This window comes from Dermacentor andersoni, chromosome 1 (assembly GCF_023375885.2).
Source record: "Dermacentor andersoni chromosome 1, qqDerAnde1_hic_scaffold, whole genome shotgun sequence".
Lineage (NCBI taxonomy): Eukaryota > Metazoa > Arthropoda > Arachnida > Ixodida > Ixodidae > Dermacentor > Dermacentor andersoni.
Genome location: NC_092814.1, coordinates 272,631,833 through 272,659,715, shown reverse-complemented (window position 1 = coordinate 272,659,715; position 27,883 = coordinate 272,631,833). Strand labels below are relative to the sequence as shown.

The following is a 27,883-nucleotide window of genomic DNA, read 5'->3' as shown; positions in this document are numbered from 1 at the left end:
ATTTGGTTCGATTGACGTCGCGTCCGAGTAGAAGTGTTGGCTAGAGGACGGAAGCAAAACACGTGCTTAAAGGCCTGTAGACATAATAAGGGAAAATTGCAACCATGCTCAGAATACATTAGAAAAGGCCGGGAAAAAAAAGCTCGCCGCGAACAGGCAGGAGCTCATCGTTGGCGCCAAGTTAGCAAACGCACGAACAGTAAACAAGTCATTTCAGGGCGCTTCCGAGATTCATCTCGAGACGTTTTGTAGAAGCAATGCGAAAAAGAGAGGGGAGAAAGGAAACAACAAAGATGAAAGTTACCGCCCGCGTGTAACAAGCCGCAGCGGGTTACTCTTTGTCTTCAATGCCAACATAAATAGAAAGCAGACACATGCACGATCTTTCTCAACGTCAGGGCGGTCGGCCCGCCGCTCTGTGGGATGTCCTCTCCCCGAGGCTTTACCGTGACCAGCCGAGCTACGCTTCGTGTGCTTTCGTGGAACCTATCGGACCGCGGAGGCGATAGCTTGAACAGAGGTCGCGCGCGGAGTCCACCGGCGAACTCTCGCAGTGCAACTGCCCGGAAGGCGCCCCAGGTGAGGCCTTCACGCTGGTGCCTGTTCGCCAGACGAGCTCAATCTCATATCACCCTCTCAAGACTGACATGCAGCGAGTGCCCGGCAAGACACGTAGTGCAGCGTCTCCGGCTGCTTCAAGCTGTCTTGCGCAACAGGCCTACCCCCGGAGGAAGACAGCGTTGTCACGTCCGCAGCCGACGCGACAGCGCAGCGTCGTGTCGGCCACGCTGAAATCACCAAAAGGATAGACAGAGGCGCCGGCATCGGGCCGGGGACAGACAGAAAAGGTGCAACGCGCGCGCGATCCGTGACCTAAGAGCAGCGCATCCGGTTTATACTGAAACGGGAGCAAGTGCAGAGGACGCACGCGGACGCGCGTAGGGCGGGTAGGCGAGGCGAGCTATAGTTGAGCGTCAATTCGGTTGCGGTGATTTGGGGAAACACCTTGCTGTTGCCCCCGCGGCCTGGTCCGTTGTATCGGCTCCCGCCCCTCGTCCCGGCCCTCCTCTCCATCGTGGACGCTCGCTCGCTTTCCGGCGGGGCTTGACCAGGCATCGCTGTGCGGCGCATGCGGTGGTGAATTCCTAGCGTTTTAACCAGAAGGAATCCTTCCCGGCTGGGCTTTCGAGCGGGCCGACCGACGGTTGCCGACACCTGGCGCCGGTGCATGACGCAGCATTGGGCGTCTCGAAGCGACTCCGACGGTAAAGGGACGCGCTTGGAGGAGGAGGCAGATAAAGGGCATCGTTTAAAGGAGGAAGTGCTGTCTCTAATGGACGAAGATTTTTCCGGCTAATGTGGTGCGAAGGTCGGAAGGACTGCCGCTGTGTTGGTGCCGTCGTTGCTGTCGCTCGTGCCGCTCTTCGCTGCCGCATCTGCGGCTATACTTGTGTCCTCTGTGTGCGAGGCAAAATAGTCGCCACCGAGCTGAGCCGTGCTCCACGACGAAGGAAGAAATGACCAGCAACTGCCGCTTCGAAGGTCTCCGATACAAACGACCCATGGTGAGGCTGGCGTTACTACTTCATTATTTTTGCTTGTCTTTTTTGCCAGTGCTCACATTTCTTGGGCTCTCTTGCTGCGCCTGATATCGCGTTCTTTACTGTCGTCCGTTCGCGCCAGGAAACGGACGTTGTAACCTCTGCACGTCCTTGAAGGATTTCCGCCACAATGATTGTGGGACTCCCTTGTTGGCTTGTTTGTTCGCGACTTCTTTGCTGTGACTTCTGAGCATACGCAATCCTAAAAAAGGAAATTGCTATTGCGTATGTGTGCAATGTATATCGCTAGCATAACTGTCCCCCATTAGGCAAGGTATAAACACTATTTCGCTTTGTGGGTTAGGCATAAAGGAGGACGCTGTGGACAAACTTTCCGACTCAGTGGAACAACATGCGAAGAGAAAACAATCATGATGGCGAATTGGCTCGCTTATTGTTGTTATGCACTATTTAGTTTTATTATGTGTTTTAAGTTTAGATTTTGTATGCATTTCGTTTCATTGAGTTCATTGATTTGTTTGAAAAACGGGACACTATAAGTATGTTTTAATCAATCACAAGCTTAGCGAAAAAATTCCAGTGGTACATTTTGTGAAGTCATTTTTAGTAAGATTTACATTTATTCTCTTACCATCAAGCGTTGCCCTTGAAATACCTAGGTTATGAGTGAGCACAATAGCCGCCATAACTGTTTACCAGCATTTTTTTACGTGGTTCGTCGAAACACAACTACTGTATTAAGAAGGCGTTCGCATGCCACTTGCCTTTCTTTTTTTGTTGCGCTTTTATGACGATTTACTGCATGGGACAAAATAAAAGTACGTAAATCATGGAAAACAGTTCGTCATCAAGTATTATTAACATGCTTCTTTGAACACCACACGACGCAAGTATGTGGAATCAAAAGGCTAAAAGAAGACTAAGGTCTCAATTTTGCAATATTAGAACGCTATAATTAGTGTAGGCATTTGATGAAGGAATTACCGGATTGAAGTCACGAAGGAGGGAAGCTAGGAATATGACAGGCAGAGAGTGTCCGACAATCTATGTTTGCATAGATTGACAGGCTATCTTCCACTATTGAATGGAGCCACAAAGAGGGTTTTAAAATGAAAGTGAAACATATGTTCTGCGGTATGCTTTACATTTTTTGGGTGCAATGTTTGCAGCACTTGCGAACCCCGAAGCGATTGCTTGACTGCTTCGTAGCTGAGGAACTAAATATGCTTATAATAATCATACCTGAGTACTATATTCCTCCTCATGAACAGGTATTAGCACGTAACACTTAGCGCTGTAACTGGCCATCAAAAGTGGTTTACGAATAGTAAAAACCAGCTTGACTCTAACATGTTTGAAAATGTAAACAGTGGTCGAATAGGGAAAGCGTCAGCCTGGATCCAACGTACGACAAGAGCAGTTGTCTTCGTCAGAGTTACAGCTAAGGCAGGCCCTTGCAGACACTATGGTTCCAAGCTAAGGCTTGTTTCTTTTTTTCGGTCGCTGTTGATCATTTCAAGTTACCAACTTCCTGTAAACCTCTGTCTTGTTTAAAAGTGGTAACGTGATATAAGGCAAATTAATCTGAAAGCGGGTTGTTTTTTACTTCCATGTCTCAATAGACTTCTATATGATTGCTTTGCAGTTTTAATCTATCATTTGTGCCTAGCATTGACAACTATTTCATTGTTTCTTGTCAAGCCTGTACCCCGAGAAAACAGCATACAATAGACGTAAGTATGTCACTTCTCGAAACGGTACTACCGATAAAACCCTACTGACAGTTCTAATGTTTATAGCAAGTAGAAGTGCGACGTATCGGCGAAGAGCATTTTAGTCACTCAGTAGATGCCTTGGCACGTTCGGCACAACTGCATGTCAGGTGTGCATATCATGAAGCAATACCTCATTGCAGCACATGGGAGCTGCACTCAAAGACCAGCGTTGATTACATTATGTGTCCATCTTCCTGTGAATGTATTTTTTGTGCAAGTATATTTAGTGACATTATTATTAATATAGTATCGCTCTTTATTAGCATCAAATCAACGATGATCGATGTTGCATTAAATTTGTTTATTATTTCTTACGCAGAGCTACATGCACGGCAGTGTGAAGTAAGCAAGCGTTTTAATGAGGTTTTATGGTTGTTTCGTTGCACCGGAATATCTTATACGTGGAACCAAGGGCTTTTATTTCCTGAATCAGTTTGTACACAAATGCTCTTATGCATTCACGATGCGGGGCAATGTATATAGCTATTACACTATTAACGCTTTCAATGCTAACACTGTGTTACAGTCCTTATTCAACTCGTTAGATAACAATGTCAAGTTCCGCGATAGCTCTCTTAAATAAGAGAGGTTGCGAGCGAATGTATGAACAACTTTATGTCAGAGATTCCTGATTTCAACAGCATTTAGTTTACCAGGAGGTTTTAACTGCCAAATGGTTCTGAACATTTGATTACGAATATTGAACTATAGTCCTAATCTCTATGCTTAGAATTAAGTGTCAGATAACCGCACTCTGCGTTTGTATCATTAGCAGTCTAACTAGAAGGAACACTGACAAAAAATCTAATCTATGTTAACAAGAGAAATTTTCCGAAAAAGTTCTCTCCAATACGCATTTCCCTGTCCTTCATTCAAGTGATGCGAAAATTTCATGTTTCAATTGCTTTCGCCTCGAATCGAGCTCAGTGAGAATGACGCAGTGATTAGCCACGCAGTATACGTGGTCACGTGTCACTTATCATGAAGCGGGTGTGGGCATCAAATGCTCCAAGTCACATCATCAACATATTCACGTTGCATGTCATCGTCTTCTAGGTCATGCCAAATGTTAAATATACATAGGTGTTTGGCTTTAAAGATAATGGTGGTATCATGGGAAAACAGCGACAGCCTGCGTCACCGCAGCCTGTGGCTGTTTCTCACAGTGAGACAAGGGCACAGGTCTCGGCCTGACCTGCTCTTCAGCGTCTCCCTACCCTTCGTTAGCACTATGCTTCACATGTATTTGGCCACGCCTTCCCTTTTTTGGGGCCGGTATAATCACGGTCGCTCTTGCTACCGCAAATTTTAAATTTAGATAATAATATCTTACTCATATGTTTTGTAACTGGCCTACTCTTTTCTCTGACATAAACCGGGAGGAGCAATAAGCATTTTGATCTGTTGTTGACTGTCACGAGCTCTTGCATCTAGAGGTGCAGCCCCAAAATAGAATGGCCAAGGGCTTGATTCCGGGATAGTCGAAGGGTGTAGTGTTTTAATTGTTTTTTCCTGGCCGCCTCTGGTGGGCAATGTTTAGGGCCGCAAGGCTAGAAGACGGAGCATAACCAGATTTTAGAAGAACGGCGATGTTCTGCGAGCTTTCAGGTGTAACCTGAGTGACGCCGTCATGAGAATTACACGCTCGATAATTGAGTGGTTGTTGTACACACGTCTGCAAGGTCTAGTAATATATGTCGTTAGCAGACCATGCAGCACTGAGGAGATGACACAGAGGAGCAGCAAAAGTAGTGTTTCATAAGCTCATTGTGGCGCTAAAATAATTTTGAACTTCTACGATGTTTCTCAAATACACATGCATGCACAGGTGACAAAGCTTTTGACGAGAGCTGACTTTGGGTCGTATAGTGGGGTGCCCCTATGGGCCCTCGACGCAGTGAAGTGCGAGGGAAACAGTCTTTACTTTGTATACAACTTTGAAACAACCGGGGTTCCAAAGGAATCCCACTAGGGAGGCCAACAACAGCTTCAGGCACCTGCTGTGTGGCCTGCGCGATTTCGAAGCAGGCTGTAAGTACTGTCTCGAAACCATGTACGGGACAGAACCAGACATCGAGAGTCGTATAATGGTGTGAGATTAGGGGTATGCACGACGCCGCGGCGGTTTATGGGTCATAACACTTGCTTCATACTGTAGTGTAGACGTACGTGGCAAGACCTGTTAAAAAAAAGACGCGCGGCCTAGACGTGGCGGCGCCACATGGCTTTGTCCGAGGGTAGCCGTCAGCGGGACGCGTTCGTCTTTGCCGCTGTGCCCAGCGCCTGAAGCCTTGAACACCCTCGTCTCTATGTAGCTCTAGGTCGTTGCGTGCGTAAACAAAAAAAAACTGGCGGTGCATTTTGCGCGTCGGCCGTTTCGCGGGCATTTGCGGCGTGTGAAAGTGCGCGTGCACACGTAATACGTGACCATGGATTGCATGGCCACGGCATCGCTGTGGAGCAGTGGGCGGGTGGCGTGCCTATATTAGAGCCACCCGACCCTACCACTTCCCCTCCTGTCTGCTGTGTGTTTGCTTTGTGGCGTTTTATTTCAGTCCTCACGTTCCGGTCGGAGCGGGTACACGCGCCGCCAGCGAAGCGAGGCGGACAAGTCGTGATAAACCGACTCGCGCCGGGGACTAAGATGGCCAAAGCCACGCCGGAAGCGATAATTGGACGTCGTTCTGCGAAACGCGCGCGGGGTGGCATAGAGCCGAATCACGTGCACAAAAGCGTGCGGCGAATCACGGCACACAACGTGCCAGTGGATTCTACTAGGCCGACCCAACGTGCTGATTATTGTCGGACGAGACGAAAGATGGAAGAAGAACGCCCTCTGTTAACTGCTTGCTGGAAGTGGGCAGAGAAATGATTACCGCATACTTGGGTGCCAGCTTCTAGCAGAAGAAGACAGAACCTGAAATTGCCTGCAGATGCCTGAGACTTCACAGTGGGGCAGCTCCTAATTTCCTCGCTTTCTTTAGCAGTTGCCAGTTCGAGCTGTCATAGCAGCAGTTTTCTGAAAGATGCCCCTGTTACTGTGGTAGTCGAGCAATATGATAATTTTTCTAGATATTTGTAGCCTCGAAAAAATAGCTTGTCGGGCGTGTCAACGGCTCAGAGCGGATGTAACAATTCGAGGGTAGAAAGATATTTTCAGCTGAAAGTTATTTTTAAAGGTCTATTTACTATTGTAGCCAAAGCGAAGTCTCTTGGAAACGAGTGTGAGAGTGACGACGGGACGGGAACAAAGTTATTCTAGAGAAACTGTGGTTCACGGTTGCATAAAATCAAATAAGGTCCGCTGTAGGCCACTTATAGCAATAAATACCTAAATGAGGGCTATATCTTAGGTACTTAAATCTAAAAGTGGGCAAGGTTGACTAACAGTTCTTATAATATTTTGTTTTTTCATCGTATAGTGCTTGTAAAACACACACACACACATTGTGAAGTGCAACGTTGCCCACGCACAAACGTAGACCAGAGTTTAGTAACAATGTTGCGCTTATTGCACTATAACGTACCTTTCCTAGTTATATTTTCACGAGAGGTAGCGCCTCTTCTTCTGAAGGAGTGGGAGGGGGAATCAAACCAAAACGGTAAAGCTTCAGGAATATTGAAAGGGCAGTGATCAATTGTTCGACGCCACACCATCCCTGATATGGCTTGAGTTATATGAGAACTCTACGCCTGAGAACGCAGAGTTATAGGCAATGAGAGAGAGAAAACAAGGGTAGGAAAGGCAGGGAGGTCAACCAGAACAGCATCCGGTTTGCTACCCTACACTGGGGGTGGGGGAAAGGGGAATAGAAAGAGAAAGAAAGGGAGAGAGTAAGCACTGAGTACGTGTGGGAGGGACACCATACACAAGGACACCATAAACGGTCTGTTAAGCCCGTGCACTTCAAGTACTGCACTAGTGCACGAATCGCTTTTCAAGCCAGTGACGGGTGTGGCCACGGTCCGAGTATCTTTGACTCGGTGAACGTTCTCGGGTCCAGTCTGCGTAAAGTTGCCCGCAGAGAGAGGCGTTGGACATCGTAGCGAGGGCAGGTACACAATAGGTGCTCGATGGTCTCCTCGCACCCACAGGAGTAAAAAAATTTAGGTAAAGAGTATAGGTGCAGTGTGTCGAAATTAAAAAACCATTGGACATGTTTCGTTGCAAGTTGACAAAACCTATCCAGAGATAAATGTGGATGTAATTAGGCTGCCAGAGGTCATTGGTTATAAGTCCAGGGCAATGTAAATGAATCTGAATGAATAGTAAGAGACGGCTGGAAAATTGGTGAAGTAAAGGAAAGAAAAATTGCGTGCAGGGCAAGAACTACTTATTTTGAGCAATTTAATTTCATGTATTAAATGTATTTAAAGATTAAGATACAGCTAAGGGTAGGTGAACGAGCTTTGTGCTCCATGCCATCACCACATTTCAAAGGTAAATACAATATGCTGATCATAATAAGCATCATCATCATAGGAAACAATCTCACAAAGGTTCACCGCAAGGCGCCATTCGATGTCCTCTTTTCGGGCCCAATGCGTCTAGTAATGTGTGATTTACTTGGACAGTTGAAATAGCGACCGGCCAGAAGCCCAAGAAACTTACGCGTACGCCGCACGGAAGTATGCAAAAAAATGAAAAAAAAAAATTGCTGGCTGTCCCGTAGTCAAAAGTAGATGTAAGCATGAAATGGCAACCGGCAAAGCAGACTGGTTGGAGATGATACAGGCCCCATTCTTAAAGTGTGTGTAGTGCATGTTCGCAGCGACAAAACCCACCACATCACACTGCATCACACCGCACCACACCATATTCTGCACTGGTCCATATGGACGCTGGCCATCTAGAAGAAAACGCCTGAAGGCCGCAGCACAGGAGGCTAAAGACGCCAGGGAGACAGAGTGCACGGCCCAGCTAGAAGAAGAATGAATTGAATTCTGGCGTTTTACGTTATTTGATTATCAGGTAAACCATAGTGGGGGACTCCGGATTAATTTTGACCACCAGGGGATCTTTAGCGTTCAAAAGTGCGCTCTGCGCCAAAAGATGACCAATGAAGTGTATCGCGCCCTGTATCTGCCTTTTGAACGTCGCTATTGGAAGTGACAAGTACAACTTCAGCGCACTAGAAGTTCCAGCTTGAGTGATATTGTGAACAAACATTAGGAAGAATTCAGACGCAATATTTTCTTAACTTGTTTGGGCAGTAACTAGCGTATGTAATGCGGTCCTGTATAAAGTATAGGAGAGGCCACAGACCGCATTTTTAATCTGAAGTTTTGACTGGTTTCCCGGATGATCTCGCTATGTTCGCGCAACTTGCCCGGATGTTCTCGTTTGAGTGCCCGGATAACGGCTCTGACTTTTGGCTCAAGGTCACTTGAAGGTCTCCGACAACGGGAGCTAAAAGCATTTCATGCTTGAAAGATTAAATTTGAAGTTGAAGGCTTACAAAATCTCACAATGAAGCCGCAAAAAACACTCATTAGTGTACTGATCGTCACTGCGCTGAAAGGTCGGTGCACACGCTGCGGAGCCATTGCAGTGCAGAAATAAAGGTGACATACGTGACGGGCAGAAACCCGTCATCGTGGATGCTCGCGAGTGGGTTGACCAGTCACACCGATGGCTGGCGTTCGCAGGTACGCGTCTACATAGCATTGCTGCTAGCGCTGACATTGGCGTCCGCCGCAGCGACGCCGCGGCAGGCGCCGACGGAGGCGAGGCTGGCGCAGCTGTATCCGGAGGTCGAGACAACTACCGAAGAGTACGACTACGAGTTCATCGAGGGCCGAATCGTGGGCGGGAAGCCGGTGTCCGTGCTTAGAAAGCGTGCTCACGGGGGCGGTACCGCATCCAAGACTTCCTCGAGCGCCTCGCAAGGTGGGAAGGGTGGCAGCGGCTCGACTTCCTCGACGCCAGGAAGCGGGGGAGCCAAGCGACCGCCATCGAGGACCACTGGAAGACCATCCATAGGCGATGGACTCAGGCCGGACTCGAGCAGCTGGAGACCTTCCTTGTCCGGTAGGAATTGATGATCCCGTTGCCCAATGCCCGTCTTTACCGCATCATTAATGATCGGTGGGTGGTCCGGTCTTTGTATGCTTTCCTTTTCTTCCCATACCCGGGAAGTTTGATCATTGTTCCTGCGGCCAACTGTCAAACTTCACCACAATGCAGCAGCGTAACTCAATGGGCGGCATTTATAAAAAATTATATTTCAATGGGCCGCCTGAATTTCAACATTTTTCAACCAGCAACGTCCAGAGGGTGCGTCCTTCTAATATTTGTATTGATGGCACTTAATCGTAGCTTTCCTGCTGCGTTATAGCAGTGTTTTAATCCTGACCAATGTTATGCTATAACGCAGCAAGGACGTTAACACTAAGAGCTGCAAACACGCACGTTAATAAAAGGGCGTACTCTCTTGACGTTGCTAACTGAGAGTTGTTGAAATTTGAGCGGCCTTCTGAAATATACTTTTTTTTAAAATGCTGCCCATTGAGTTACGCTGGTGCACTGCGGTGAAGTTCGACAGATAGACGAAGGTGCAATGTCTAAAATACCTGGACATACGGAATAGATGTCAGTAGTTGGTATAAAGTGTCATTTTCCCATGGGGACAGCCTTGGCTCATTCCTAGAAATCCGGTGAGCGAATATTGCAGCCTCATCAAAATTTTAGACTGCTTGTGTCGGAAAAAATACTGTCTTGTAAAATAATAAACCCAACAAATCTTATCTAAGAAATAAAAAATGTAAACAAGATAAAAAATTAAAAATTTTCATGCCACAAAAGTGAGAGTGAAATATTTAGGGCTATTTCCTCAAACGCACTACCTTGTTGTTTCAGTGCTAGCACCAAATATTTTCAGTACGTTAAAATATTAGTGAATTGAAGGCAACTATACCATGGAACATGACCGAGGTATTACCAGGTTTTTTCGCCATATTAATTCTTTAAGGGAACTTTGTTTTGCTTCAGCTCGAGTTTTAAAATGTAGAAGACATGTTTTTTGTTTGTTCCTTAGGAAAGTGAGTGTGACGTCTTTGCAGTCCACCGAACTAAATTTAGGGCTACTTTCTAATGATTTGGGCTGTCGCAAAATGTAACGCCACATTTAAATACTATTGTTGCAAGTACGCAGTAGATTACGAATACCGAGAGTTCCATTTGTTACCATTTACACGTGTCCGAGATTCACGGTCTTCTCTAATGTCTCATTTTGTTTAATCAGTGCGCATGTACATTCATTCTCATGCGTAAAGCACATAGTGATCACGGATGGAAAGAGTATACAAAGCCCACAACGAAAAAAGTAGCGTTTCTTCCAAAACAAAAGGAATAAGTGAAAAATGGGAAAGCAAGGTTAAAGTCAGTAGGAATTCAGTCACCAAAATATATAAAATGTACGCTGAAAAATATATATTATCTTGTTGGTAAAAACCAACAAACGGCACAGTTTGGCTGTGGTCAGCGGAAAAATTAAATCAACCAAGCGCCACCTGCTTGTGGAGTAGAGCATGCGGGCATATTTTGGCGGCACATAATATCGGAATGGAAAGCGTGAAGATTTAAAGCTGAAGTAATTCAAAGTAGAAGTTGGGACCAGTAGAAATTCACTATACCTCTTTCTCTCTCCCATCTCTCCCTTCCTCTTCTTCCTTCCCCCAGCGTAGGGTAGCCAACCAGACTCTTGACTGATTAACATCCCTGCCTTCCTTATATACCTCTCTTTTTTATTCGAGGATGAATTTGGTTACCCTGAAATCATAAGTTCCATAACTTGTAGTTTGGCCGGAAATTAATGGTGTCGAGCAAGTAATCCTCAGTCTTCTGCCATACAGGCTTTGTGTTCTAGTCATAATTAATGCTTCCTGCACATGAATGAGGTTACACTTGTCTTGTCGCCTACTCCGTATTCAATCAGGCACAGGTGCGAATGCTGGCAACTCACGTCCAAACCTGTCTCCTGGGATTCTACCAGGCAGCAGTGCATCTGGCGGCGGTTCCTCTGTGAACAGGCAACGGCCACAAGACTTCGGTCAGTCGTCTGGACACTTTATTTAAACATTTCTCCGTGTTCATTTCTGAACATATTGTAATAAGGGAGAGATGAAAGAAAATGAAAGGCAGGCAAGTTAACCAGCGCATATCTCCGGTTAGCTATCCTGCACTGTAGAAGGGTAAATTTTCCTGGAATTAAGAAATGGGAGTACAGTTCTAACCTGTGACCCTGGCAGTTTAAACGAGCGGATTGCTTTTATTGCCGCGCTCCAGTCAAGCAGAAAAGAATCATATGAGGGCGCATAAGAATGTCCTTGGCATAAGAACAAAGGTTTGTCGCTGTTAACCACATTTATACAAATGGAAGAAAAACGTCAATGTAGTTCAAATAGTTGTCAGTTTGAATTACATTGCTATATGTAACGAAAGGTTATAAATCCCTTTCCTGTCTACTTCAACCTGCCTTTTTAGACGTTAGGGCAACAAACACGTATATATATTTACTAGTTCTAGGTCTTTCTCTGTATAAGTATTACTTTGAGACAAATGTGTGTGTTAGTACTTGAAAACTGGCAGGCGGCAGACATCACAGAGTGCAGCGTATGTATCTGATGCCTCGCTCGCTGTACTGTGTCGCTTTATACATGCTGCTTCTTAACTCGAACATATTACATAAAATATGACCACACTAATGTAACTCTCGCAGCCGCTTAGCATGGTTAGGCGAATATCGATGTTTAGAAAGTTGGAATAATTCTTGAAATGTTACAATCCGGAACTTATTTATGATTTTTGATGAAATCATGTCGTGCTCATATTGTACTGAAGGGACTAGAAACCATGTCGCATATTGACGGCTGCATCAGAGATGGTGCATATACATATATATCTTCTGCTTCACCGCAGTAGGTTGTTTGCTTAGTGCTGTTTGAAGCACTAAATGAATGGCTGAAAGTTCTGTATCCCTTTAGCTCAAATCATAGAGTTTCTCACTATGACACCTAGAGGGAACTCTGGCGCCACCGTCTATGGGAGTTTCCTAAAGGGCGCTGTGCCGTCGTGGGAATGACGGTATATGTGTCTGCGAGGCTTGTGTTGGCTGGTGTTGTAAGAGGCTTCGTCTAAAACGTGGATATGGCTACACAAATAACGCGTTCTTAAAATAAACTCTTCATAAAAGGTTTCCGTTCACGCATATTACATCTTCCAGTGAAGTTTACTCACCTACAATGCATAACCAAGCGAAGAAAAGCAAGAATAGATGACGAACTGTTCCAAAACAAGCACGAATCTTGTTGTCTGTCCACCAACTTTAGCGGCCCGCTGATACTTTTTACGTTTCATATAATTGTACATGCAATAACAAGTTCTCACAGTTAAACAAAACATACTTTTGTGTAAAAATAAAGCTAAAACAGCTTTTTACGTGCTGTTTTAGTAGAAAATTAATCATTGCGACCGACGGAACGGTGCTTGCCTGGCTCTCCGAGAACGATGCCAATCCGAAGTCACAATATACCGGCATTCCCATGCATACCACAGCGCAGCAGCGCCAGATTTCCCTCTAGGTAAGGTAATGAGAAACTCTATGGCTCAAATGGTTGGGATTATGGATCGACTACCTCTGTATAGATTTCTGCAGTGTGCAGTGCACCTGTGGTAGTTTATGTTATAGCGACATGAATCCCCTCTGCGGCACTGAAGTAACAGGTTGCATTTGCTTTCTACACCCACGATTCCTCATTTTAAACGTTCGGTGAACATTTATAGCTGGGTGAAGCCCTAGTTTGTTTTTGATCGTGGTGAACGTCTTACGGCACGAAAGGGCAAAGGACAAGTTAGATGACGAGGAGAAAAAGAAGGGCACTGAACTTTGAACTATACTTATCGTCGCTCGATACACGTATACCCCACAAACTCAACGTACAAAATCTTAAAAATGTGGATACAGAAACAGTTTTCTAATCACAAACATAGGGCAAAATTATAATCGCCACTGCGCATTATCACGTTAAACGGATATTAGAAATACATATTCTTTTTTTCTGTTCACGTCACGGAAACCATGCTCGCGCATGCATCCTTATTTTCTCAACTTTTTTGAATTCTGGATGAAGATATCGTGTCAAATTATGTTTCGATAAGGTTGATGCAGGAAATTATGGAAATTGATAAAATGCAGTTTCTTTCTTTCGGCTCTCAACATGCAGGTTCAGATCGCCCACGCGAGGCTAACGGTTTTGACAACGAGCATCGGGGTGGCTTGCCCAACCAGAACCGAGAAAGCGGCAATGCTATGCCCTGGAACCACCAGGGGGTGTCTCCGGGCTACCCTGCTCCAGTAACGTCCGCTTACACAGATGACGAGTCGCCTACCTACATTCCAAACCCACCCGCAACACCGAACACGTACCCACCACACAACGAACAGCGACCATCGCTGTCGCCCAGCCCAGGCAACTCTGGCGGCTCACAGGGTGGTGGAGGAATCATCATCGGTCATCCGCCGACCGACAGGTTCTCGCAACATGAGGGTGGCGCGAACAGGCCTTCTGCAGTGCCCAACCGAGGCAACGGGCCTCGTTTGGACGGTGGCTTGATTATAGGCAGCCCACCAATTAATGGTCCCCGCAGTCGCCCGGGTGGCTTCAACGAACCCCTGCCACCGCAGGAATTAGACCAGGCGCGAAGAGGAGTTGTAAACGAACCGCCCTTACAGCGAGGAGTAGGGTCCTTCGGCTTGCCCTCCTTGCCGAACAACCCGTTCGCACCTTCGAACCCAGGATTTCACGTACCCGGTAGTTTGCCGCTGCCATTTGGAGCGGGTCTCTTCAATCCGGGGCTTGTGAACATCCAGAAGGCTGTGGAGAACGCGGCTGCTGGTGTTCTGGGGGCGACTGGTGCCGGAATACACCCCACTGCAGCCAACATCTTCGGAAGGACGTCTACCTTTGGCCAAATGACCAGCTTTGGTTTCGCGGAGAGGAAGTGATTCCGTTCGCGCCTGGTTTTATTAATCAAACGACAATGTGTGCGAGCACACTCTGGTTATTGCGCGGTAATAATAAACACTCATTACTAGAGTTTAGCACTAATAGACACTGCTCTATCTGTAATCGAGGAAGCCCGATTTCCATGTACCGTAATAATAATGCGTTAAACGCACTACCAGGAGCGCGTTAAAGCCTCGCTTTTCTTACTCTGCTATTTTTCAGCGTTTAGCTGACACATACAGGTACAAAAGAATTGCGTACCTTGAACATATCAAATAGGTAGTTTTGGCAAACTCAACTTGAACACTATTATGTCTTTCCAGGCATTCAGAATTATGCTATGCATGTCATGGAAATTTGCTTGGACTTCTGATTGCTTGTCAAAGGATCACAGTGTTTAGATGCGGCGTGGCTGCATTCGTGCATTTCTTTAATGCTGGTGTCGCACTGTAGTTCTCTTATAGAACGTTTAGAGGCATTTTGCTTCTTAACCCTTTTTAAACAGCGGACCAGAATTTCTTGATTTTTGCCACAGTCATTCCTTCTTCTCCTGTATGTCTTTGTGTTTGGAACTGTCATACAAGTGTTTTTTAGGCTATGAAAAGTAACAGGAGCAGCAATTTCCAAAGATGTCACCATTTCTTTCTCATAGACTCATTCAAAAATAATTTCTAAGAGAGTTATACTGCCAGCGATCTTTATTTCAGTCCTTAGTTTGAGGGCGACCACATTTCAAGGCCGAAGAAGAAAGCGAGCATTCTTGTGTTGACGCCACTCTCGAAAAACACTCGATGTGTCAGAAAACTTTGCGGGATAGGATCGACACATTATTGAAAAATGCCGTAGCAGTGACCAGGTACCATCTAGTGTCCGAAGGCAGCGTTGTAAACATACCATTGAAAACGATAGTGTTATTCTTTCTTGACAAAATTTCTCTTGGCAGAATAATACATGGCACAGTAAATGCCGTTTCTGAACCTGGAACGATGCGACTGTTTTCAGGTGCTTGTGGTGTCGCAATGCAACGTGCGGGAAGCTTATAGGTGTCAGTGCAAACACTGTCGTGACTCCAGCATTCCCTTCCTATTTTTTCGGAGAAGAACACTCTTCTTTACAGGGATGTTTGAATTTAGCTATTCAGGAAAGTTTACTTCTTGTGGAGTGCTTGTTAACCTTCTGATCACCTATGACACTACCAACAATTTTTTCTACTGTATTATTTTTTGTGATAAATAAATCGCAATTTCTTCTGTCCATTTGTTGAGGCAAAAGGACCCTAACCACAGCAGCTGCCATATGTGTTCGTTTATACATCGCTACGATCTAATAGAGTAGTGCCAACTGCGTAACTTTGTGTAATTTCTACACCTTGTAAAAGACACGACGAGCCTTTTGCCACAGAGATGAGCTTTTGCGTGCACACAGGCTACGCTTACACCGCATTCTTATACGACAGTTCTTACTCACTAAGCCCGTGCTTACCAACTACTACAAGTGCCAAACTTGGATCATAACTAGGGTACCAGTTTTGTTTACGTATTACAGTGCGCACGCATCGCAAAACGCTGGTTTGGGGATAAGAGGTTTGGTTACTAAGAAAAAAACAGTAGTCATTGCAGGAAGTCAAGTTTTTATTTGAAAGGTACTTTAATATTGTTCTTCATGCCAAATATGACCAAGTTTTGGAGCAGCCTTGATGCATTCCCTCATGCATAAGTAAGACTTGGTAACGTTTTTCGAGGCTCTTATATTAAGAGCCTGTAACAGAAAGCCGCATTGGTCAGGCTGCTTTCAATTGCGTGTACAGAAATATTTAGTCGTGAATTAAGAATAGAGTGAAAAATAGCACGTCGGATGGCAAAAGAAGAATGAAATATTAGCGCAAATAAAGGGTGGCAAGCATCGTAAGTTACCGATATGATTCCGAAAATCCTGTCATCTTCAAGTACTAGGTATACCTGCCGAGGTTTGAACATTTTATACTCATACATGAGTACAAAGTGCTCAAAAATTTCCTGACACTTAGAGTATACACGCCGTCGTTTGTTTCAGGTTCAATTTTGCTGTGATATTGATACAATTTCGCTGCCGTATTGACGATGAATTAAATCTTTTCTTTTTGTTATCCACGTTTTCTTTATTTGCCATCTCTCTCGCCTCGCAAGGTCAACTTCCCTGCTTTGCGTTTCTAGCACGGTCTTCACCGCTAAAGCGTGCACGATATCAGAATTATCTGGTGCCAGGATAATACCATGCTCATTCATCCGATGCAGGATCTGTTCTTGTCATACGCATTATGATGAGTGGGCTCATGCGAGGCATTCTGTGTCATTGCGTTGTATACACTCGTACAGGGTGAAATCCTGCAAGGGTAGGGTAGCATACTGTGCTACGCCGAAGTATCGGAGGCCTTTTGCGATCTAATGTGAGCGAGCAATCGTCCACGGGGGTTTGGCGATTCTACAGGAAAAGAAGGCAGGCAGCTGCAGCAGACACGACTGACATGGTCGTTCGCCCATTCCCGTGATGGAGATGCATATTCAAAGTGTGCAACGTGTAGCCGTTTCGTGTAGGTTGTTTGACATTGCTTATGTCTACCAAAAGAGGAATTCGATTTAAGTAGCATACATTCTAATTTTACTGCTTCAAGGCTACCAGCCACCGAGCAATGCGTATCATCGAGCCGCCACCACGCTGACTGCTCGTATGGACCGACTCGTCTGTCTTTTGTGCAAAGACTAAGTCATAAATTTGTTCAGTTTCGTTAACGTGAATGTATGTGACCTAATGTCTTACATAGACTCCCTTTGTTATCTACAGGACGCTGTTATACAGAACTGCACGCTTGATGGTCGAACCATGCTGAGGATCCATAACGGAAATTTGGAAACCTGTAACCACATCATGAACCCTCCTCCCCTCACGTTACTCTTCAGCACAATATGTTCCAATATGATTCGTATAAAATATAACAATAAATATTTTTTATGAGAAACTGTGAAGCGATGTTTGTTTATAGAAAGTTTGCAGGAAAGTTGAGAAAAAAGTAACGACGTCGCTTACCTCTCTTCATTAAATGAAAAAGAAGGCAGATAGGCAGGACTAAGACTGCGTTGACGATTGCGCGGAGTGCCTGCATCAAATTTGTTTCTAGCTACTCTCCTTCAATCGTTGGAAAGCTACTTTCGGCTACCCCATTTAGATGAAAGCAAAGCTGGCTTGTAAATGCCTGTGTCGCACGCCAGAATGAAGCGCTAGAACTCGTCAGTATGCCAGACTAAATACCAAATGTACTAGAAAACGAAATACCTAGAGCCATGTTGTAACGCAAAAAATGTAATATAAATGAATGAAGAAAATTTATCAAACGCAAGAAACAGCGCATGGAGACAGACTAAACCCTTCGTCCAATTTATTGCACACACTTGTTAGGTCGTTACTCTCAAAGTATGCCACAAACACACTCTGAGGGCACACTACGGCCATTTTGAAGTCTTGAAACTGAACATGATCAAAAAATAGCTTCCCAAGGCTACAAACAATTGGGCACTCCAAGCTTGACGCCTCATGTTAGCCTGTGTTGAAGCATTGAAAGGTTTAAAACGCGAACATATTCTCACGCTATTTCAAACACATTCATAATAACAGTTCAGCAAGACAAATTTTTAACAGGACATACCTTGTGTAGGCGACATTCAGAAACAGACGACCCCGATTTTTTTTCATTTTCGCTGTAAGTTAATACGAGATTTAAATTTGTATGGGTGGTATACGGGGTTTTTCTGTCAAAAGTTTAACGAATTTCAAATATCCCCTGTGGCCGATAGCACATTTCTAATCCTTGAGCTGCATTTCTCAAACAGGCGGACATTACTTGCACGCAAAATATAAATAAATGTATATTCGACTAACCAACAAAATATCACTAAGGAACTTTACAATTAATTACTTTAAGGTACATATGGCAATTTGCAAATTGTAGCGGTGAGTTGGCAAGGCCCATCCACTTACAACAAATATTCAGGATGACACCAGTTTCAAGAGAAAAATCTCTGTAGTTGGCGACAAAATACATGGGCATCCGAATTAATTTTGTGCTTCAATGGATAAAATGACGTTCTTTAATTGAGTAAGTGCAACAAATGTGCATGTTTACGTCAAGTTTGACTGCGCTTACCTCAAAACCGGTGCCGTCCTTAGTATACGCTCACAGTGGATATGCCTTGGAAACTCGCTAGACACAATTCTTAAATTGCAATATATATACCATAAATTAATTATTGCAAAATATAATGAGTGATTTTTGTTAATTAGACCATTATGCATTTCGATTTCTCGGGCGAGTAATGGCCGCCTCTTTGAATGGAGCAGATCAAGGAGTAGAATTGGCTGTCTGAAACAGGCAATTGTTAAAAATTGTCTAACGTCTTCGCAGAAATACCTGGTATAAACAACAGATTATTTATTTATTGCCGCTTTTTAAAGAAAGATTGATCAGATCTGTCTGGAACGTTTCTGCAAAGCAGCTTTTATAACTTAACTGACCAGGAATGTACTCTTCACGGACAGTCGTTCACATGCTTTGGCATTCATTTTCCTTTCCTTTTCGAACTGGCCAATGTCGCTACACCCAGAGTGCAATGCACATTCCTAACCACAGGTTACATCAGGATGATTGTGATTTATTGAAAATTTGCTTTACAGTACATATACAAAACTAGCCTGCAGTAGCATTGATGCTTGTATGCTGGACATGCTGGACATGCTTGTATGCTTGTAAGCTTCCTGAGTAGGTTTACATGCAGAACCGCACGCATTTTCCTTTGTTATTGTTATGGACATCACCTTCTATATCACTTTTAGCCACCGGGGTGGCTAGCGCCTGTGGTGTGGCGTTGCTAAGCAAGACGTCGCGGGATCAAATCCGGGACGCGGCGGCTGTATTTCGATGGGGGTGAAATACGAAAACGCCCTTACCCGCCGTGGTTGCTCAGTGGCTATGGTGTTGGACTGCTGAGCACGAGGTCGCGGGATCGAATCCCGGCCATGGCGGCCGCATTTAGATGGGGGCGGAATGCGCAAACACCCGCGTACTTATATTTACGTGCACGTTAAAGAACCCCAGGTGGTCGAAATTTCCGAAATCCTCCACTACGGTGTGCCTCATAATGAGAAAGTGGTTTTGGCACGCAAAACCTTATAATAAAAAAAAAACAACGTCACTTTGTTCGTTATCACGCTTGGCTGGATCTGGGGCCGAATTCACAAAAATAAAATAATAAGCTTTTCGTTCGTTAGTGCTGTTTGCCTTTGGCCGACCATCTTCATTAATATTATGTCAAGCACCACGATTGGCTGGAACTTGCTCTAACGAACAACTCTAGCGTGGGGTCTTTTTTGAAAACGCGCCCTGTGTCCATATTTACCGAAAACGCTATCATTTTGTTGCAGAAACAGTGTTCACGTGTAGCGTGATCATGAGAGATCATTGGTTCAAGCTACCTGTTTAGAGTATAGCAGCGTGAAAAAGAGCAACCATCACCATCATACGACGACAGACTGCTCTCTTTCTCTTTATGTCAGTAACTAAAAAAATAGCAGGGTGAGCATTTCATTGATTTATTCAAGCCTGTCTTTTAAATACTAATTTTTTCTGCCTTAATACTGAAACAACAACGGTTCATATATTTCCTGAAGACGAGCATATTGTGTCTGTAAATCTGATGCTTAAGATTGATTTAACGTTGTGATCAGGTGGAGAGTTTGGAAGCCTATAGTTCGTACTTATTAATTTTCCTTCTAGAATGGCTTAGGTTCTATGTGTGGTAGGAATTTCCAAAATATATCCGAATAACATGGAAAACATGGACCACGGCCACTGCTTAAGATTTTCGAATAAACGTTTCACTGAGGTTATTCCGCCTGTATACGGTTTCAGCGTACTGCGAACTCTCGTAAACATTACGCAAGAAAACTGCTGACTCGCTCATCATACGTCTGGACTGAAAGAGCACGGACGTTCTTTCTAGAATCAAGAATTCTATAGGACAATTGCAGAATCCATTCGAACAATAAATGTAGCGCGTGAGGATTTGGGAATATTTTCATGGAATAAAACAAAAAGAAATGTTATCGTACGCGCTGAAATATCTTGGTGATGAGGTCACGTGGAACAATGAAACAATCGCTTTCATTTCACTGTCAAGAATGAATAATCACTAGAATCTTCAGCACGCGATCGAGTTTTAAGCTGCAACCCTCTGCCAGTTAAGGCACTTGTGGAGGAGCTGTAGACGGAGGCGTAATCTCGCTTAATTTGAGGACAATTGCTAAATCAAATATGCATACACATTTGTGATCGTACACGAAACTGCATAACAAAGTGAGTTTCCTTTTGTTGTTCTTGTTGTTGCTTTTCGTTATCAATAGTCGATCTATCTTGCTAAAACGCTGCTATCACCGCGTATTTTATAGGTCTCGGCTACATTTTTATCAGGATTTGGAAACTACGTTAAAGTTGATTTGTTTGAATTCGCGAAAACATACATACATACATACATACATACATACATACATACATACATACATACATACATACATACATACATACATACATACATACATACATACATACATACATACATACATACATACATACATACATACATACATGCATGCATACATACATACATACATACATACATACATACATACATACATACATACATACATACATACATACATACATACATACATACATACATACATACAAAGAAACAAACGATAAACTGGACAGATAGGCAGAAGGCAGGTCCTGTTATGAAATTATCCGAAAACGGAACACCGGCATCGTTAAAGCTCGTGGCCATTCGAGACGCTATCAAAACTGTTCCATGTTAACCTAATCAACAAGAGTCACGCAATAATTCTTAAAATAGATTCCACACATGCATGCACCAAACTTCAATCTGTTCCTTCGACGCAGCGATTAGCACAGGAAGTTCAGCGACTCAACAGAACACAGCAGTACAAGATCACTGTTGAATCGGTTTCTGGCCGCGTGATCCACAGGTATATGCATTGTACTGTGATGTATATGTATTAACCACGTGGAATAAACAATCAGTTGCTATTAGCGCTGTCTCTTCGTCTCCTTCTGTCGTCCTGCGTGCTCTTTTGTGCTTCACCTCAAATTATGCAAGTGACACTAAAGATAGCCTTGAATGTTTTCCATTGAGAAGAGTGTATTGCGTACTGTGGCATTATGAGGGAACACTGACGATGAAATTGTGTTTTGAAAATTGAGAGAGGGCGGCTTCTAGAGCTAAAGCATTGGCTGTCTCTCAAAGGTCAACTCGTCAACTCAAGACTAAAAAAATCAACTCAACTAAAAAAAGATTTCTATCGAGTTTACCTAAGGGAATTACTATATGGCTGAAGTATACCTAGCGAAATAAATAACGTGTTTCTGAGAACCGAAACACTTTGATGCGAACAGGAAAAACAGGTTTGATTTCCAGCAGAACAGTAGGCTCATGGTGAGAAATGAATCGTGAGGTCGATTATGTTTTTCACACCTTAAACATGTGCATTTCTGGAAAAGTTAAGTTAGGCCTAAAGTATGCATCTTTGCAGAGCTCACACGGAACGCGCGTTCTGAGGTTCCAGCGTACTCGCTTTAACGATTTCCGCCCGCTCGGCAGCTTGCGCGTTCTCGACATCGCGACGCCACGACTTGCCAGCACTCGAGCCATGCGCGGGTTGAAGAGTGGCGAAGACCGGGGAATCCCCCTTTTCTTTCCGTCTAATTCGGAGTCGCTCGCAACAAGTGGCTGTTATCAAATCTACAAGGCTAGCGACAATCTGGCGCATTTCCTTTATAGTGTTTACGAAACGAGTACCACGCATTTTGGCGCCGTAAAGGCGCTTTCAGCCACCGAAAACCAGAAGGTTCTGAAACGTGCAGGCGCTTTTTCAGGCACCAAGGTTGCTTAGCGCGGAAATTATCAGGTGGACCAAGAGTATACCAGTTGCTAATAACCGGAAATTCGAGTCACCAATTTCATGGAATTTCTGGTTCTTAATGAAACGTTTTGCGTTGTCTGGCACCCTGGATGCCTGCTCCAGCGCTTTAACAACTGACTGGCGCTCCTTTTCACGAACAGCTATTGTAAGTAAATGGCTTTGTGAGATCAGGCCATCATTCGGTAAGCTTCTTTTACCTAACAGCGACAAGTGACTATAAATGGGTTGCAAGCAGTGCAAGCACTCTCATATTGTAATAGTCCACGCCATCATGGCCTCAGCCAGTCCGTAGCTGATCGCTACCACGAACCCTTGAATGTATACAGACAGAACTTTCGTACATCTAGCCGCCTATATGCTCAATGAAACCATGACGGCTGCTCTGAACGGTGTCAAACCGCGCCATTATGTCAACTTTGTCATCTTGTCAGGTCTGATTGGCTCAAAGCGGCAACGTGACGGAATTCGACATCATATTGGATGTGGTGGTGGTGGTGGTGAATTGTAGCAACAGGCGGGTTTAGCCTGGCGAACAAGGCCGGCAATTGCTCCGCCCGAGCGTCTCGCACAATACCGCTGAGGGGTTTCACCATATGTCCATCAAACCAGTCTCTCTTAAGAATTCGATGAGGAGACGTGAAGTTTCTTTGCGGGCTATAACTGATCCCTCGGGAATTATAAGGTGTTGCAGGCGCGCATGCGGAAGGTCCTTGTTTTGCAGATTTTTCAGGAGAGTGTCTCTTTCATCTTGGAATTGCTGGCAGGACCACAAAAAGTGCTCAATGTCTCCTGTCTCGTTGCATGCCGTACAGTTAGGAGAATTGATTCGCCCCGTTTTAAATAACCAGGCCGGTGTATTAGCAGATCCTGTCCTTATTCGATATAAAAGTGTGGCTTCCTCTCGGTGCAATCTCTTGGTTACGCAGGGCATATGCGGTGGAACCCAAAGCGACGTAAAGTGATTTCGAATGTCAGATTTTTGCACTTGATTACTCTTTGGAGCCTTGATTTTGGGAGGGTGATAGAGCGCTGCGTATGCAAGCGCATCAGCTTTTTCGTTTCCTGAGATACCAATGTGGGAAGGAATCCACTGAAACTTTACTGTGAAGCCTTTGTTGTTGAGTTCTTTCACGATGGCTAGTGATTTGCGTGGGAACTTGAGAGATGGCAAACCACGGTATATTTGTTGTAATGCGGCCTTTGAGTCCGTAAGGACAACCACATTCTGCGGAGGCAAAGTCTTTAATTTGCGCAGAGCAGAAGCTATTGCTACGCCTTCCACAACTGTCGACGAGGCTATACAGTCCAGACGGCCAGACCACGTATATCTTAGAGAGGGAATATAGAATGCAGCTGCACAGCGGTCTTCGTCTGCCTTGACAGAGCCATCTGTGTATACTTGTAGGTGATTCGGGTAAATCGTGTTCAGGTGTTCCAGGACTAATGACTTGGCTTCTGCAGATGGAATGCAGCTCTTTGATTGCAATCGTGGTACACTTAAGTTGCATGTGATGTCCTCGAATGTCCAGGGTGGTTCTATTCTTTCCCTCTGTCTCGAGCAGCGCAATCCTAATACGCAAAGCGTGTTCAATGCTGCATAAAAATGTGAGCGCGGCCTGTTACCTATACGTCGTAAGAGGGCTCTACCGGGCGTAGACTCACTCAATCGTAGGAGCTGGATCATCAGAGCCTGGGAAGCCTGAAATCGTAGAGGGCGTGACTCAGCTTCGTAGAGCACTTTCTTATTTGACGCTGGCTGAGGTTACCAGTCGAATCCTGTATCAGCTACCTCTGACGTTACCCTCAGACAGCCAATACGAGCGCTTAGAAGCCATCCACAGAAAAGGTATCATATTGGAATTTCGACATCATAGTCGCGGTATTAAATCCTGGCCGCAGCGGCCGCATTTCGATCGAATCGAAATTCAAACGCACCTATGTCCCGTGCATTGGGGGAACGTTAAAGAATCCCTGGGGGTCAAAATCAAGCCGGAGTACCCCGCTACGGCGTGTCTCCTAATCAAATACTTGTTTTGACGCGTAAAACCCCAACACCCAGGGGAACTGGCTAATTATACATTTTACAGCGGGCTATAGTTTTGGTTCAACATAACTAAACCTTTAACTATGGCTACTCGAGAGCTTGCACAAAAGTGTTGGCCTGAAAAAAAAAATGAACGTCTACAACGCGCCACCTCAGCGCGTCGTCGTTTGGTCGCCACAGGAGCTACCTCGCGCACTCTAGCTGCCCCGTGCCCGCACGGAACTGCGCTGTGTGTAAATTCATCTTATGAGTGAGCGGGACATCCTGCTGGGGAAATAACAAGCCGGAAAGGGAGGGTCGGAGCAACAATGGCAAAAAATAAAAAGCAGAGAGAGAGAGAGAGAGAGAGAGAGAGAGACACTAATCAAGAGCAACGCACCGCCCACCTACCAGTTGCACGGTCTCTGCACCTGTTACCCTGCCTGGTTAGGTGGTGTATACCTGTACGTTACGTGCGTGTGCATGTGTAACCAGCTGCGTAGGCGCCATCGTTTACCAGCTCGAGTAAGTGACGGAAACAGACCAATATTCTACCGGCGTCCTTGGTTTCGATTTCAGTCCGAACCTTTTCTTTCCTGGCGTGCCGTAATGCTCGACGAGCGAGAAAAAAAAAACATAAGAAAATAAAAATGAAGCGACCGCTTAACGGGCAGCCACTTATTCTAAAAAGGAGGCAATTACGCTTCAGCAGTCTTGCAGACCCTAGAGTGATTTTTTAGCTAAGCAGCGCAAGCGATTTTCGTAGTGCAATTTTCCATAGAATTGATAGCCCTCGATGGGTACATATTCTTCATCTTCTAACAGTCATGTGAGGAAGTCGCAGACGCCTACAAAGCGCTTAAAGCGATACCGCACAAAGGTTCGTGCTGCCTCCGACTAGCGCCAGATAAATGACTAAATTAGCGGTGGTAACTGCAGCAACTCCTTTGAAGGCATCTCTGCCGATTACAACATTAAATAATTAGAAAGCCCCTACACAAAGTGCCACTAAGATGTGGTTAAAAATCATTGCCGATTCCAAGGCCAGAGAATATTAGGTGGACAGGTAAGGCTGGTTTGGTCGAGCGTAAAAATAACTGCGCCGGCTGGCAGGCAGGCAGGCTGTGGCGTCATGCGGATTAAAAAATACATGGTAAATTGTAAATTACAGAAATAAATTGATCCCCCCTACGAAAATTGACAATAACCGATGGAATCAAGGCTGTTTTTTTACTGCAGCTAAGCAAGCACGCCATTAACCGAGTTTCTCGCCCAAGAGCTTCGCTGATCTCTACGCACCGGATCGAAAGGTTCATTCGCGCCAGATGTCTGCGACAAGAACTAAAAGCAACTCTACAGGTAGAAAATAGGCAGATATCTTTAAGCATCTATCAGCCACGATAAAATTAAACTCATTAGAACTGGTGCCCCACACGTGGTATGACATCAGCGTGATCTTAAGATTAATCTTTTTAAAGGAAACTCATAAGAGGTTTGGCGTTAGGGAAGGGGGAAGCGAGGATAGGTACTCACCTGGATCTCACGCTACTCTGCCCTACTTTGCAATAAAAATATGATATGTCAGAATGATAAGGTCATCATCTTTGTTTGTTGGGCTCTTAACCTTCTGCGCTTTCCCAACATTTGTTCTACTTTTTCAACGCTAAATACTTGAACACAGAACGCTGCTGTTTATTCAAAGTGGCAGCAGTTTCTATATATAGAAGTTCAAGTGACCCCGTTCAAATTAAATTAAGTGGAAAAACTCGGCAGCAAGTGATTCTGTCAGTTCAAATGGTAATATGAACAAGACCTTTGCACTCAAATTAAGCCAAATTTATAAACGTGCAAGTTAGATAACGCTTCCTGCCAACAATGTTTTTTTACTGGTTTATTGGGATTACATTGCTTTGACGAAACAGTATAAATTGCGAACGGTCTTTTCTCCAAAATTTAGTAATAGAAATATTCTGGGACTAACTAGCTGTGAAAAACTCATTTGCGATCGCGGGCACTAGACACAAATTCCCAAAGCTGCTGAACCTGGTGGTTTCAGCTATTTGGGGCCCCTTTACATCTGCCACGTATATTTAGCTTGAAGCTGAAGCGACAAATTGAAGCCTACCGAGCTTACAGTGAGCGACAGCGTCAGGGGTATCGCGAATTGTCTCTCTAAGCCGTTCTCCGTGGTCTATTTCAATTTCAATCTTATTTTGCAACATGCATGCATGCGCTCATGGCCTCCTTGGCAGGAAACCAGCATCAAACAGGTGGCAAAGGGCAGTGAACCACTGTCAGGCAAAACAGCACAAGGAATAACAAAATATAAGGTGACCAAGTATCGTGATATGAAACACGGTCCAAACGCAGTGTTACAATTAGTGCACAAAACTGCAATTCTATAAAACAATGTATGAAAATAAAGTTGAAGGGAATATTTTCATATACTGAATGCATGCAATGGGGAAAAACATGCTTAATTTTCCATACTTAACGTCACACAGTAAAAAAAAAACACACAATTTGTTACTTAATAAGTTTTATGTGCTAATGATATTTTCTTACATAATATGCGGAGCCGTATTTCGGTTTCTGAAGTGTTCTTTGTAATAGTTACTCGCTTTAATGTATAGGTATAAGGACGTGTTCTAGCTCTCAGTCCTTTCGACCGAACTTAGGGGCAGACGCAAATAATAAATAAATACACTAGAGGAAGTCAGCAAGCGCAAGGGGCGTGGCATCTTTTTTTTTTTCTAATACCCGCAGGATTTAATAGCCCACAAGTTTTAGGCCGTGATTATTGCAACTGTTCTATTCCAATACTATTCCTTCTCCCTCTTCCTCACTGGTCCGAAAGTGCACCCGCTCAGGCCAGTCGTGAACCGTGGAGAATAAGAAAGGAATGCAATACAGTGAAAGCAGCCGTCACATTGCACCAGCCCTGTTATCTGAAACACAGAACGATTTGCCGTTATTTGGCGCGATGGAATAGTATATCATGAGTATATGCAGGGTCTTTCTGCTAAATTTAGCCAGAGTTTAAAAATATGCCGATGCACTCTAAGACGACGTGACCGAATGCATGTTGCTCACTTTTGTATGTAGCTTGTCACGCTATTTTGTATCTTGCTCAACTAGATTATTAGTCAAGAATAATTAACCAACTTCTGAAGCAACGAAGCTAGGCAAAAAAATTCCAATTAGAAAGTTGTAAAGCGCTTTGCAAAACATCCGATCAGGCAGTTTCTGTCTTTCTGTCTATTCGGTATTAGTCTTTTCCACCCGCCGCGGTTGCTCAGTGGCTATGGTGTTAGGCTGCTGAGCACAAGGTCGCGGGATCGAATCCCGGCCACAGCGGCCGTATTTCAATTGGGACGAAACGCGAAAACACCCGTGGGTACTTAGATTTAGGTGCACGTTAAAGAACCCCAGGTGGTCGAAATATCCGGAGTCCTCCACTACGGCGTGCCTCATAATCGGAAAGTGGTTTT

General features: G+C 44.6%; 1 protein-coding gene across 3 annotated transcripts; it reads left to right on the top strand.

Annotated features, from left to right (window-relative positions):
* Positions 1 to 466: 466 nt before the first annotated feature.
* On the top strand, positions 467 to 21,479 carry LOC126547873 (uncharacterized). Of its 3 annotated transcripts, XR_008609116.2 has the most exons (5): positions 468 to 1,565; positions 8,987 to 9,368; positions 11,275 to 11,388; positions 13,562 to 14,409; positions 17,165 to 21,479. XR_008609116.2 is itself a non-coding variant. In XM_050195897.2 (4 exons), the coding sequence occupies exons 1-4, from the start codon at positions 1,518 to 1,520 to the stop codon at positions 14,341 to 14,343; spliced, it is 1,326 nt and encodes a 441-aa protein (XP_050051854.1). In that variant the 5' UTR covers positions 469 to 1,517; the 3' UTR covers positions 14,344 to 16,469. The 3 variants fall into 3 exon arrangements, 2 of the variants coding, with proteins under 2 accessions (XP_054919133.1, XP_050051854.1); XM_050195897.2 differs by lacking the exon at positions 17,165 to 21,479 and having other exon boundaries at positions 469 to 1,565; positions 13,562 to 16,469; XM_055063158.1 differs by lacking the exons at positions 11,275 to 11,388; positions 17,165 to 21,479 and having other exon boundaries at positions 467 to 1,565; positions 13,562 to 16,469.
* The last annotated feature ends 6,404 nt before the right edge of the window (positions 21,480 to 27,883 follow it).

Bases quoted from the DNA above. Each gene is read 5' to 3' on its own strand.
- LOC126547873 (XM_050195897.2), top strand. From the start codon at position 1,518: ATGACCAGCAACTGCCGCTTCGAAGGTCTCCGATACAAACGACCCATG. The intron at 9,369-11,274 runs GTAGGAATTGAT...GTATTCAATCAG, and splicing joins CTGGAGACCTTCCTTGTCCG to GCACAGGTGCGAATGCTGGC. The intron at 11,389-13,561 runs GTCAGTCGTCTG...CTCAACATGCAG, and splicing joins GCAACGGCCACAAGACTTCG to GTTCAGATCGCCCACGCGAG.